Below are 14,284 nucleotides of genomic sequence, written 5' to 3' on the forward strand. Positions count from 1 at the left end.
TTCGTACAGTCTTAGAACTGGTTTCTAGAAGTGTTTCTCTAAAAAGCCTTGAGAAATTAATTGTAACAAAGTAAACTCAAAAGACTGAAATTGTTCTGGAAGCATACAACTCCTAGTAAGATATTTGAAAAATTATATTTTCTTTTTTCCTTTTAGACAAATGCTGTTCTGTAGAGTGACCCTTGGAAAATCCTTTCTTCAGTTCAGCACAATGAAAATGGCTCATGCCCCTCCAGGGCACCATTCTGTTATCGGCAGACCAAGCGTGAATGGACTTGCATATGCTGAATATGTTATCTATAGGGGAGAACAGGTATGTAAGTTAGCAAGGACTGGGCTTATGGAAGGACAGAGCTTGGAGCTGGAGAGGGGATGTGACTGACTTCCAGACCAAGTGTACTGTGATAAGGTGGTTGATTACATTTTTAATTTTTTTTTTCATTTAAATGTGGAAATAAACTGTATCTAGCCAGCAAATCCTACTCCCCTCCACTGAACTGCTCTGATTTATACCATGCAGAATTTCCTGATTTGCCCTGTGGTGCACTGCTAGAGCCTATTAAGAATTGTAGTTTCTCTCAGTAGGTTCTCCTTCTCCCATTCCATTTCACTGCATTACTGCAGTATCATGATCACATGCATTTTTGGGGCTCTTGTACATCTTGAGGATTCTGGGCTTTTTGCCTCTATATTCCCAGCAGTGACAGAGACTGCCCTTAAATGGCAGCTGGAGTAGCACAGCAATCTTCAGAAGCTGATATTTAATCTAAATAACTCAGCTAGACCCTGGCTCTAGAAAAGCGGTTTGCTTACTTTATTGGGTGGCTCCAAGACCACTGAATGACACTGAATAGCCACAAGTCTGTGGGGCCTGATGACATGCATCCCAGGGTCCTGAGGGAGTTGGCTGATGTTGGAAACCATTCTCCATCATATTTGAAAAGTCATGGCCACCAGGCGAGGAACCCAGCAACTGGAAAAAGGGAAACATCACTCCTGTTTTTAAAAAGGGGAGAAAAGTAGACCTGGGGAACTACAGACAAGTGAGCCTCACTCCTGTGCCTGGGAAGATCATGGAACAGATCCTCATAGAAGCAGTGCTAAGGCACATACAAGACAAGGAGCTGATCCAATACAGCCAGCAGAGCTTCAGTGAGTGCAGATCGTGTCTGACCAATCTGGTGACCTTCTCTGATGGAGTGACTGCAATGGTTGACAAGGGAAGATGGACCGATGTCATCTACTTGTCATGTCCCATGTGACATCCTTATCTCCAAGTTTGAAGGGCGGACTGTTTTGTGGATAAGGATTCGGCAGGATGGTGCAGCCAGAGGGTTGTAATCAGTGGCTCTATGTCCAGGTGGAGACTGGTGATGAGAGTTGTCCCTCAGGGCTCTGTCTTGGGCCCTAGAACAGGATGCCCAGAGAAGCTGTGGATGCTCCACTCCTGGAAGTATACAAGGCTAGGCTGGATGGGGCTTTGAACAACCTAGTCTAGTGGAAGGTGTCCCTGCCCATGGCAGGGTGCTTGGAACTAGATGATCTTTAAAGATCCCTTCCACCCAAACCATTCTATGATTCTGTGCTAAGGTATTATATAATCTTAAGTTCAGGTTCAAAGGAAGCTTGGGGAGGTCTCCATGGCCAGCCTGTTGTTCACACTGAATCCAGGCCAGATTGTTGAGAGTTTGCTTTGACCAGGCAGGTCTTGGAGGCCTCAGCGAATAGTGTTTCACAGCCTCCTACAGTAGCTTGTTCCTTTGATTACTTATCCTCGCAGTAAAATAATGCGTTCTTTGTATGAAATAGAAATCTTCCCTGTCTTAATTAATCACATTCTCGGACTGCACATCTCAGAAAATCTGTGTTCTCCATTTCATACGTAATGGAAGACTGCTATGAGGTCCCACAAAGCCTTCTCTTTTCTGAACTGAACAAGCCCATCTCCCTCAGCCTCTTCTTGTTTATCCTGTGCTCTCTCCCCCTGACTATTTTATTGGTCCTTTGCTGAACTTGTCTCCAGCTTGTTGGCATCTTTCTAGTATTGGAGGGCCCAAAAGTTGTATGCAGTGTTACAAGGACTTTGTCCCAGGTGCATTTGCCTTTGCTGGATTTCATGAGGCTTCTGTAGGCCCAGTCTCCTCTCATCTGTCTAGGTTCCTTCTGAATGGGGCTCTGCCCTCCAGCAACTTTAGCCTTGTTCTGGGACTGAACCAACTACCAGCTGTCTTCAGAAAACACTGGACAGATGACTGACTGGGTTATGTGCTTTGGGTGGGCCAACTGTCTTACTGCCTGTAAAGGAATTTGCAGGTCACATGGCAAGTTAGTGAGCCTTTTGGGGTCAGACTGTCTGAGATTTTTGAGTAACTTATAGGCCCTGACTGATCTGTAGGACTAGCTAACAAGGAGAGTAACTCTGAATTTCTGTTACACACAGAATTTCCGGCGGTGCCTGCATGGAAGAAACATCTTTCTTTCTACTAGTATATTAATCGAAGTATTAACTGCATTGAGCAGTTCCCACTTATTGCTGGCTAGGTTTGAAATCCACTTTTTCTTCTGCGTGCTGTGAACACAGAGCTGATTCTTGTGCTGTCCTTTCTGGGCACTGTTTAGTGAAATGCAAAAAAATGGGAACTTGCTGAGTGTACCCTTGCATAAAGCACTGGTTTTTTTCTTGTTTTACTTTCAGGCATATCCAGAATATCTCATTACATACCAGATTGTGAAACCAGAAGCTCCCTCACAGACAGCAACAGCAGCAGAGCAAAAGACCTAGTAGCTTCAGAGCAGTGAAGAAGGATGTGGCTTCAATCTTGGACTGGATGGATACATGTTTCAGAAAATCAGTATCATAAAGTTCTTAACAACCTGGAAATAAGCTGTATGTTTTTTATAAAGCATTGCTGTCTTGATGAATATGATATGAGTAACTCTTGCATACTCAATTGCTACTGTTCCTGTTGAGGAAAGTTTACAAGGGACTGCCTTTTAATAACATATCTCAGGCTCCTAGTCTCTGCAGTTACCGTGTATAAAATAATATTGTTTTGATCTAGACCTTGGGAACATTATTGTGCAAATGGAAATCTTTACTGGTGCCATCTCACATGTTAAAATTTCAGACACTACTATTCTAGTTATTTTATTTGCAGATAAATTGCATTAAGCCCATCATTTTCTTTTCAGCATACGTCATTCATTTTCTGTTGTCAAGAGATCCTATTTATTCTTCTTTTGTATTCTGAAGTTGAGCCGGAACCTTCTTGAAGATATTTTGCACAAAAGTCGAATTGACTAAAATCATTAACAATGCAATATAAATTTCATCTGAGGAGGGGCTAGGTCAAGTTCTTCAATATAGGGGTTTTTTGCACACCTCTGAGCAAACAATAATATGAGTGAGTGTAACTTTAGAGTGGAGACAAATCATGATAGTTCTCTGCTTTGTCTGTGTGAGTTTTCTGGGGGAAGCCAGAAAGTGTTTGCAAGGGTAAAACCAGCTCTTGTGCGTGGAGGAACATCATAAAACAGGTCCACGTCCTCTGCTGGCATCCCTAAAAGAACATTTTATAAGGCTCCTATTAAGTACATGCAGCTTGTGAACTGTTCTCCAGTTACAGCGGCGTATGGGTTTCTGGGAGATAGCAGGTGAACAGTCAGATTTCATACACAAGGGCATATCTAGTTCATGTTCCTCTGTAATATAAGACCCAGTAAATGGGTTTCAGGCTGGTAAGGGAGAGTGTGTTATAGCAGTTTCATGTCACATCTTTGCGTGTGACATCACAGTTGAAGAGCTTAAGGGATTTACAAAAGTAATAATTATTTTAGATATCCATTTTACATTTTGATGAGAACGAAAATTTAAAATATCAGTTGGCAAGTGGATTTGTTTGCAGGTGTACCAGAGAACAAAGCTAGGATTTATTCATTTAATTCTCTTCTTCCCAAGTTCCCAGGTTTACTTTACAGGGTAGGAGAAAATTATTTTTAAGCGTTGCGTAGCACAGAATCAAACAGTTTCAAAAGTCCCCTTCATGATGAACGTGCACTTAACAAAAGTAGCAAGCAATTTCTTTTTTTGTGGTGTTTTACAGTTTCAGAGAAGGTTGAAAATCGAGACCTGTTAATTTTTTTCCTAACAGCCAATACCAGGACATGTGCTTCAGTGTTGACCATGTAACAACTGGAGAAAAAAATGTTCCTTTGAACACAACACGCTGTATATTTCCCTATCAACCAGCACTATTTAGTATCTGATGATCCAGTTCATGCACTCAGGTTTTATCCCCCTTAAAGCAAGAAAACGACAGAATAGTATGCTTTTAATTTATAAAAATATATGTGCTACTCACAAGTGGGATTTTGCTGACATGTTTGGATAAAATAAAGCTGAAGAGCTTTTCACTTTCAGCATTAGGACACAGCATTTTTATTTTTAACATTAAGGCATTAATGCTGAAGCAAGTTATCTTCATAAGGAATTTCACCCACTGTAAAATCAGTCACTTGATGCAATATGTCTACCTGAACATCATCCGCTTGTAGTATCTCTAAAGAAAACCTTAGAAATAGCAATACTCCAGCAGATCTTGAACTTTGAGTTTTATTTTTCTTGAGCTGGCAGTGGATATATGGTTCTCACTTCATTTTGTGACCTGATTAAATATGTAGCTTTAAAGTCCCAGCCAGGCTCTACCCTAGTTGTCCTTTTAAACAAATTTCAGTGATAAAATCGGGTGCTTGTATTTTGGCTACTTGTTTCATAGTGTTAGGATTGCAGAGATCACCACTAGGCTTTGAAGCTTTGTAATCACCATTAAAGTTTGGGGTTTGTTTTTAATTTAGTTAATAATGGAATGAGGGAATGTGCCTATCTACACTAGGATTTCAGATAGCGGCCAGAGCCAGTATTGCTCACTATCCCCAGTTAGACATAGTTTTAAATGGTGAAACAGCTGTGCTGCTTAGGTGAGCAAAATGGATAATCTGGGTGTGGAAGTTAAAAGCTTTACATCTTTCAAAAACAAGAACAAATCTAAAAACGAAAAACCCCACCAAACCCGCACCGGATGCTGTTCTTGCTTGTTGTTTCCTGTGTGCTGATTGAACTAATGGTTAGTCTGGATTTCTTCTGCAGCCTTGAACTTCTAGAGGATAAAAATAGCCTAGAGAAGAGGAGACTAAGGGGAGACCTCATTGGTGTCTTCAACATCCTCATGAGGGGAAGCAGAGGGGCAGGTACCTATCCCTTCACTCTTGTGACCAGCGACAGAACTCAAGGAAAAGGCATGAAGCTGAGTTGGGGGAGGTTTAGGTTGGATATTAGGAAATGGTTCTTCACCCAGAGGGAGGTTGGGCACTGAACAGGCTCCCCAGGGAAGTGATCACAGCACCAAGCCTGACAGAGTTCAAGAAGCGTTTGAGCAACACTCTCAGGCATTGTGGTGTGACTCTTGGAGTGTCCAGGAGTTGGACTCGATGATCCTGATGGGTCCCTTCCAACTCAGCATGTTCTGTGATTCTCTGATTCTACTTTCCAGTATCTTTGAACTGCCAGTGTTAACGTATCTGATGTTCTGTGCAGAGTAAAGGTGCTGTGCGAGGAAATAATTTTGCAGTGGTTTTTGTCTTGTAATGACGTGATCTCATATCTGTTTGTGGCCAGACATAGAGGAATACCCAGGCCTGATGATGCGTCTGTGTGTCGTAGAAACCTGTGCAGGAGTAGCGTATGTTGTTGTAGCTCCTCTTACAGTTTCAAACAAAGTGAGGATCTGCCCATCAATATCAAAGTTACCCATGAAAAACCTGGTTGTGGTTTTGGTGGTAGAGCTGTATTTGGCAGATTGTTAATGGTACAGATGCTGCTGCTTTAGCTGGGGGAGTTAACTTCAATGGGACCTTAAAAATGCCATGCCCCCATAACCAGGCAGCTGCTGCCTCCTGAGAAATTAAGCTTTTGACCTCCTGAGAAGTGCAGTTCCCTGATAATGGGATCCTTAATTGCAGCATCGAGTCACAAGTGGAGGCACAGTAGGAGCTAAGGCTGTACGAACACTCTGGGCTAAGCCAGATATCTCATAGGCTGGGGAGCCTGGGCACCCCTCACAGGCTCTAGAAAGAGCTATTCCCATTGGGACAGAACACAGTGTGTGCTGGGGAAAGGGGCAATTTGTCTCTCAGGCCTGTTGATTTTTGTCAGTGTCCCTTTGAGGCAGCATTTTGGAACTTCTGTGCAGTTTGAGGACTTTAATAGGCAAAACTGAAAGAAACTTCACCACATAACAAACAAGGGAGGATTCTGCCCTCCATTGCCGAAACTGTTTCTATGAGACTGATGAATTAGATATCTGGTGCAGAGCGACGTTGTAATCTGAATGCTATCAGCAAAACTTCTGTTAGGTTTAAAAACAGAGTACAGTACCTTAATAAGGTATATTTTATTTTCCAATCCTTATTTTTACCAACCAATCATGTTTGATCCCAGCTCCACAGAGACTGTTACAAACCCCTTGTACTAGTTCCACCATGTTGCAGTCACTTTTGGTCTGCAGTCCAAGGAATAAGCAATGGTTTTCTAACTTCTGTTTTGAGTATTTGCATGTGATGCAATTGAATCCCACTGCATTATATAGCAGGAATTTATTTTGCCTGCAAACTTACACTTTACTTGTTGGTAACCAGAGTACCCCAAAATTCTACACTGAAGCAAAAAGAAAGCCCCACAAAATGTTGTGCACTGCTGGCTTTGGTGGGCAGCAGGCACAGAAAAGGAATGTGGTATATGGGACAGAGCAGCTCCTGGAGAAGGACACTTTCTTGGCTCTGGAAAGCAGCTGCTCCTAGTGTTTGTTGTAGGTTACAGGAGGCATCTGCTCTCTGTGAATGCCTGAAGTGCTGAGGGATGCTAACGTGTGCCACTGCATGGCCTCTGGGAACTACTTAACAGTGGCAAATCTCAAAAAAGACTCTTGCATCCCTGCAGTGACATCAGAGTTCCTGCACAGTTCAGGCACTGCTTAGAATTTCCATATGGGACTGTTAACAGAAATTGCCCAGAAGAGGTTTTTACAAGACAGGTAAAAGGAAGGGTTCAGCCACAAAACAGATTAGTTTGAACATTGCTAATCATTCTCAGAAGCTGAATGTCAGGAAATGTGTGAATTTATTTTCAGTGGGATTTCTCCGTTTCCATGCTGCTTTGCCACAGAAAATCTAGCTCAGAAATGTAAAAGGAGACGCATCTAAGGCATGCTTCAGTCATGTTAAGGTATCTTTGCAGCATTTTAAGCTATGCTGCAGCCTCGATAGGGAAGACATGGGAAAGCACAGATTCGGTTCTTGCCTCAGGTAGGAACTGGCTTGTGAACCTCCACAGACTTTAATCCATTGTTCAGAGGTGGTGGCTTGGCACAGTCCCAGAGCATATTCTCCTGGTCTTTCAGAGAGCATCAGGACACGTGCACAGAGGCGCAGTGGTGGTGTTCCCACCTGTCTTGAACACACAGGAGATGTGAAACCCAGAGGATCACGGAACAGTGTATGTAAAATCTCTGTAGCAAGGTGAATGAGCCCATGAATCAGTAGGGGATGTGAGAAGCAGATGCCTTTCCTGTTGCGCTAACACATGCCTGTCAGGTTGTATTATCTGACTGGTTTTGATGTACTGGTCTTGCTGGACCTGTTGGTGGTGAGTTTTAGTGTTGGTCCCATTAATTACTAATGTAGAGTATTAGAGTCTCTGTATTACAAGATAATTTTGACACTTTCTTAACATCTGCAGATGTTTCAGCTTTGGAAATTGAAATGGGGATTTTCTGTGCTGCAGTCCCATGAGCTTGTGCATCGTCATTCCTAATTGCTTTCTCTGGCAACCCAAATGGCAGTGTACCTGGGGGACTGAATTTCTAGACCTTTTTTTGTAAAACTTGTTTTCATAACTAGCCCTGTATGTCCTCTCTTGGTTGCCAATTACCTGAAGCTGGGATATCATTTATTTATTTCCTCCTTTACCTTCTTTCTCAAAGTTGAAGACGATGGGCAGGTTCTCAGCCTACCTACATGGTGGACTTTAGGTAACATCTCTGTAACAACTGAGTTTGATCTATAAATGTGCTTGGCTAAATGTCTGATCTGCAATACTTGTAATAGTTTAAAATTCAATAAATACATTTTTAACAGTTGCTCTGTGAAAGTGAGGTGTGTACAAAACCAGCTATTCTGTTTTGGTCTTAGGACAAACCTGCTCCAGCCACGACTGTTGAAAACAGTTTTATTTTTATTTTCTCCAAACAGTGTTTCCTCCCTCCCTCAGGCAATAAATAAAAAGTTAATTTCTAGAAAAAAAAAAAGAACAAAACCATACATATGTACATCAGCCACACAGGCATCTTGTGTGTTGAACTGGACTGCAGGGAAGGACAGAGGTAGGGTGGGAAATAAGGCTCCAGGTGGGTTGAAGATGAGGCATTTTCTAGGCTTGGACCAAAAGCTGCAGAAATGTTGCACAGGTGAGCAAGACGCTGGTCATGAGGTGGAGGAAAGCTTGAAAATGCTGGATGGATGACATCTCTGGGCCAGCCTGTCCTCCACCCAGCAGCTACTCTCTTCCATTACAGCCCACTCATGTTCCATCCTGCTTCTTTTGGAAGAAGAGCAGCAGTGGGATGGGTGGAGAGGAAACTCAACAAAGTAATCAAAAGCAGCCCAGACTGCTGCCCCACCCCTTTTTTCTCATCTTAAAGCCACAGGAGATTGGACCTAGGCTTTGCAGAAACCAGTGATCCACAGAGGCAAGAAAAGGCATTTCAGACTGTATCTCCCCCTCCAAACCACTTCCCAACCACAGAGATTGCTCTCCCCCACTGGAATGGAATGGGCTCAGCTGGTGATTTGGCAGGTGCCTGCCAGCTACTGCCTGATCTCCCCAGCCACTGGCATGGCTGAGGTTGAGTGCAGGCAGCCCCTGCCACCACTCCTGCTTGCCCCATGGCCCTGCCTGCAGCTCTGCTTGTCACCCAGTCTACCTGCTGCTCAAGTGAGCAGCACACACCACACACACCCCCAGGTCTCTTTGTGCAAGGGGGAAGACTGCTGCACAATAAAAAGAGGGTACACTCCCTTTTCACCCTGGGTGAGCTAGGGGCAGAAACATGGGGAGAAGGGGAGGTGTATCTTTTTTTAAAACACAAGACAGTAAAATATGGATGGAAACAGATGAAGACCAGGCACTTGAGGAAACCCGGTATATCATTTTTCTTCCTCCCCCAAAGAGCCTGGACAATGTCAGGGTTTGTGGCTTTTACAACTTTCGTGCTTTCCAAACATGACAATAAAAAGCAAACAAACCAAGATGAGGTAAGAAATTTCCCTACGAAAAAGACGTTGAGTCCAGGATGAATGGCAGTGTCCGGCACTATTGCTTAACATCACAGGGCTCTCTGCCTGTGTGCCCCCTCCACGCCTGGCACTGTCTGCCTGGCTGGCCTCAGCCCCTGAGCTAACAGCTGGGCGACGTGGTGATGGGGCTGTGCAGGTATGGGAGGCTGCTGGGGGTGGCATGGACACCAACAGACACTGGGAAGCTGAAGACAAACTGAGAGGTGGGGGTGGAGGTGGCCTTGCCCCGCTCCCGCAGTGTCCCCGAGGGGCTGACAGCTTCCACTGCGTATGAGGTGGCCAACACCTGTGACTCAAACTGCAGCAGCTGCCCCATGAAGCTGAAGTTAGGGGAGATGATGCTCCGGCGCTGCTTGACAAACTCAAAGGCCTCCTCTAGCTTGACTCGCTTCTTCATCATCAGGTAAGCCAAGCAGATGGTGGCTGAGCGGGAGATACCAGCCTGGCAGTGGACCAGGACCCGGCCACAACACTCCTTCACTGAGTCTGGAGGGCAACAGGGAAGAGACATGAGACTGACACTCAGCAAAAGCCAACCCCTCACCAAACCCGCAGGTGGGTGGCTGACCTCCCTCCCACCAGTGCGAACAATGGCCTGGACCCTGCCAGACACCAGCCCCCTCTGAGCCAAAGGTTCCAGGTCTTTGAGGCAGGAACCTCCCCCTGATAAAACACACATGGACACAACTCCTCTGCACGTGCACTCACCAATGTACTCAATTGCCTCCATGAACCAGGAGCTGATGTCAGCTTTGTGGTTATCCTCCACAGGGATACACTTGTACTGGTAGTGCCCCTCAAAGTGGTTGGGGCAGTCTGAGGAGACGTTCAGCAGGGCTGTGATGCCCAGGGCATCAAGCATGTCCCGCCGGGCGGCATGGTAGGCGCTGCCAAGGTAGAGGAAGGGAAGGATTTCCACAGGCCCACCCTGTTACAGAGAAAAACAACAGATATGGGGGTGACCAGGGGACAGCTGTGGGCAGGACAAACATCCAGAAGGCCTGGAGACCCTGAACTGTGCAGGAACCTGGCACCTGATCCAGGGCCCTCAAAAGAGGGAGCAGAGGCTGCCTTCCCGAGCTGTTAAACCTATTTCAGCCCTCCCCTTCTTCATCCTGTTCAGAAACAGGCAGGTGTGGGTTAACAGGATTTGGCTTGTCCACTCCCCAGGGCTTGCAAACACCCCGGGATCAGGAGGACCATCATGCTCTCCCAGGAGAGGAAAGCAGGGCTTGAAGCAGGGCTCTGGCTCTGCAGGCCCCAGCTGAGAGAGAACAGAGAGACTCCAGCAGGACCAGGTGGCAATGCTGGAAGGAGCAGTCAAAATAGCTAAACACTGGGCTTCTACACATACCTGGTCATGAAAGGGGGTCCCACAGGAACTGCAGCCCAAATCCAAGGGCTCAGCACTGGTGGGGGGTGACACATTGCTCAGGGACTTGGTTTTTGCACAGAACTCAGGGTACTCCGAGGAGAAGCGCTCGTAGCCCCCTGTAAGAAGAGAGGAGCAAAGTATTATCCCAGGCTACATTCACTGTACTCCAAAACAGCACAGCTGGAGCTGACGTGTCTCACCATGCCCTTGGCCACTAGATGATGCTACAGTAATAGACAGTGGTCTCCTGCCCCAGGATGAGCAACCAGGCTCCTGGCAGCAAGGGGGGAATCCTTGAGGCCCCCACTACTCCCTTAGAGCAAGAGCACCAAGAGCTCTGCAATGATCTTGGCTACCCAAAGTCTCTGGTCCAGGGTTTAGTCCCCCACACACCGCTGGCCAAAACCCCAGACTGAGGGCAACGTTGCTCTCTAAGATAATGAACAGAGGGTTTGTTACCAAGATCCTCAGACTTAACCAGGAAAACTGCTTTAAGGCCAAAGACTGTTTTCAGTTCCCAGCTTCCCTGGACACATCGTTCTGTCACAAAGCACAGGCAGGTCTGCTACTTTCCCAGCCTGACCCTTCAGCCCAGAGCTCCCAAAACAATAGACCATGGAAGCCTTGGCACTGGCCAGGTACAGTGAAGCTAAGCCCACAGCAAAGCTGCCCTCCAGAGGTGTCTGCTGCCTCTCAAGGACATGGGAGCAAGCTGAACATAGAGCGCCTTGTTCCTTTGACCCGCTGCCAGAGGCATAACCAAAGGTGACCTGAGATCTTCCTAATGGCACACAAAACAAAAGCAAACCCCACTGAGTTCCCAGGACAGGGAAACTGCAGTGCTGGCTGCAAATAAATGCTTCTGGTGAGATCTGCTTCTCTCATTCAAATCAAATAACAACCCTGACATCTGTGTAAAGTCTGACCTTGAGCCTTAAAATCAACAAAAATCAGGTATTTTACTATCACCACAGGACACTAGCTAGTCCAAGCCGTGACTCCCAGGATGGTTCCTGAAGACTCAACCCAACTGCAGGACCTGTGCCTGCAGATTTCAGCTTACTAGAGCACATACAGCAGGACACATATTTCTTATCCAGCCTTAGCTCTGAGACTGCCCGAAACAAGGCATTCAAAAGACTAATGGATGCAAGCATCTCAAGCAAAGTAGCCCAGGAATCCCTAGGCAGCTAGAGACCAATACTACCAGCATCCCAGTGTCCTTTGTGGTTTCCTTCCCCCACTCAAGGAAGGGCTCTAGTACCTTAAAGCAGAGCCGTGAATATGCATCACTGCACTGCACTGTCCCTCCCACGCAGGTAGGACAGTTTGCAGAGCCTGCATTTCCATGGCCTGACATCCCTTTACAGTCCACTGCTTCGATTTGACAGAGCATCCAAAACCAAGAGACCCTGTTAAACAACTTCAAGGGATCCGGTCCTAAAATCCCTGTATCTCCCACATCCCAGTATCCTCAGAGTGAAAAGCTGCCCAGGGTGATGGGCAGAAATGGGCTCCCTCCTTGGAAAGAAAAAGAGGCCCTTTCCAATAGTCAAAGGTGTTTCTCTTCAGTGTATCTCATCAGACCTAATGCCTGTTCAGCCAAGCATCACATCCAGCAGTTCCATGCAGGGGTGTTCAGCTCCTGGCTGCCCGGAACAGCAACTGTGCTGCACAGGTGCCCACTGCCAAGCAACACACAGCCAGGCCGCTCCACAGGGAACCTGGAGCATCCTGACATGCACAAAACACATCTGGGTCTTCATCATGACCCACACCCAACAAAGCTGCATTTGGGCATGCACAGCTCTGGCTTAGTGTGGCTCCTGTGAAATCAGAGCAAGATTGATCTTTTTAGTAGCTCTGTGGTAAGCAAGGAAGAAGTCTATAGTGCCGAGACTGAGTCTCTAGGAGCCCACTCCTTAAAAGTAAAGGACTGGAAACCCCAGACAACCTCCCATGAAAACCACAGAGACACCAGAGGCTCTCAGCTGACACAGGTAACCCTTGAAGCAGAGCAGCGTTTCCTGCCACATGCATGGCTCCCAGCACCACAGCGGCTCATGGTGAAGGACCCAAAAGCCTGCTCCCAAGTGAGCCCTTGCTGTGCAGGCACTCCCACAGCAGCACATCGTATCACATCCTCGGAACAGCTCCTGCTGTTTTTACTGTATCTAGTACAACAGAAGTGCTAGCTCCTCCATCTATCAAGCCTCTTAATGGATTTGCTACTCTGCATACACATCCTCACCCCTGCTGTAAGTAAACCAAGGAATAAATTGACTCTCAGGCTGTAAACAAAAAAGAAAAAACCCCACAGAGCTCATCCAGGAACCCCGGCTGAGCATCCCTCTCCTCTAAATCACCTCACGGCAGTTCTCAGGACCAGCGGCTCCAAATGCGCACAGCTTCTCATTTAATACACGGCAGAGAGGGGAAGCCTTGATCCTTGCTGAAGTGGCAAAAGGCATCCCCGGGGTTTCTGCCCACTGCAAGGGGACATCGGCGTGACAGCAGCTATTTGGTCTCGCATAAACGCCTTCTCTGCACCGCGGGGCTGGGGATGACCTCAAACAAAGAGTGGGGGGATTCCCTCTCCGCACTTCCACCTGGGTTTGCACCTTGCCTCCCGGAGTCCCTGTGCCAGCCCTGCCCAGGGCCGGTGCCAGGCAGAGACACGGGACCTGTCCCACCTCTCGCTCCCCCCAGTCCGGCTCGGACTGCGTTCCGCTCGGGCACCCACGCGCCGCTGGAACGTCGGCGCTGCCGATCGCCCTGGGATCCCACCTGGGGGGGCACCGCCTCGGGGGGCGCGGCCCCCCCCAACCTTCCCGCCGCCTCCCAACTTCTGGCCGGACCGCCGTGAGGAGGAGGAGCGGGAGCGCCCTGCTCGGGGCTCAGCGCGGCCGGACCCCCATTCCCGGGCGGGGGCGGCGGCGGCTGCTGCCCGCGGCCTCGTCCCATCGGACATTCCCGGTTCCCCCCACCCCCCCCGCCCCGTTCCTCCCCGGCGGTACCTGCCAGGAGGCGGATGTCGGCGCGCGCCGTGTCGCGACGGAGCGCGCGCACCACGAGCGCCACGGTGCTGTCCTCGCGCAGGGCCTCCGCGCGCGGGCTGCGCTCGTCGTACACGACCACGGCGGCGTAGAGCCCGGCGCGGAGCCGCGCCCGCACCTCGCCCTCGGCCGGCAGGATCTGCTCCAGGCTCACGGCGCCCTTCGCCCGCCGCCGCACGATCGTGTTGCAGCGCACGTTGAGCGCCCCGCGGATGTGGCCGGCGCTGTGCGCCAGGAAGGGGCGGCAGTCCAGCACCAGGCACCGCCCGGCGCCGCCGGCCCCGGCCTCGTCGCGGCACACGAGCCGGCGCAGCGCGCTGCCCTCCATCTCCCGGAGCCCCTCGGTGGCGACCATGGCGGGGGGAGCGGCTACCGCGCCCCGCGCCCGCCGCCCGCGCCGCTCGCGCACCCCCGCGCGCGCCGCGCGCAGCCTTTACTACCCGGC

At 48.3% G+C, this 14,284-nt stretch overlaps 2 protein-coding genes across 2 annotated transcripts in view; one reads left to right on the plus strand and one right to left on the minus strand.

Annotated features, from left to right (window-relative positions):
* TNKS (tankyrase) overlaps positions 1 to 2,884 on the plus strand; it is a 131,602-nt gene extending 128,718 nt beyond the window's left edge. The window contains exons 27-28 of the mRNA XM_027635854.1: positions 157 to 313; positions 2,696 to 2,884. Of these exons, the coding sequence (XP_027491655.1) occupies positions 157 to 313; positions 2,696 to 2,782 (244 nt within the window). The 3' untranslated portion in view covers positions 2,783 to 2,884. The remainder of the gene's footprint in view (positions 1 to 156; positions 314 to 2,695) is intronic.
* A 5,383-nt stretch (positions 2,885 to 8,267) lies between these two features.
* Positions 8,268 to 14,218, minus strand: DUSP4 (dual specificity phosphatase 4). The gene is made up of 4 exons (XM_027635998.1): positions 13,801 to 14,218; positions 10,763 to 10,899; positions 10,117 to 10,336; positions 8,268 to 9,894 (listed from the first exon to the last, which is right to left on the minus strand). The coding sequence occupies exons 1-4, from the start codon at positions 14,192 to 14,194 to the stop codon at positions 9,509 to 9,511; spliced, it is 1,137 nt and encodes a 378-aa protein (XP_027491799.1). The 5' UTR covers positions 14,195 to 14,218; the 3' UTR covers positions 8,268 to 9,508.
* Between the last annotated feature and the right edge of the window lie 66 nt (positions 14,219 to 14,284).

The sequence above is a fragment of the Corapipo altera genome, unplaced genomic scaffold (assembly GCF_003945725.1).
Source record: "Corapipo altera isolate COAL_440 unplaced genomic scaffold, ASM394572v1 22b, whole genome shotgun sequence".
Classification (NCBI taxonomy): Eukaryota; Metazoa; Chordata; class Aves; order Passeriformes; family Pipridae; genus Corapipo; species Corapipo altera.

Excerpts from the sequence above, each read along its gene's own strand:
- DUSP4 (XM_027635998.1), bottom strand. The coding sequence starts at position 14,194 with ATGGTCGCCACCGAGGGGCTCCGGGAGATGGAGGGCAGCGCGCTGCGC. Across the intron at positions 10,900-13,800 it reads CGACATCCGCCTCCTGGCAG|GGGGCTACGAGCGCTTCTCC; the intron begins GTACCGCCGGGG and ends CTCTTCTTACAG. Across the intron at positions 10,337-10,762 it reads GGACCCCCTTTCATGACCAG|GGTGGGCCTGTGGAAATCCT; the intron begins GTATGTGTAGAA and ends TCTCTGTAACAG.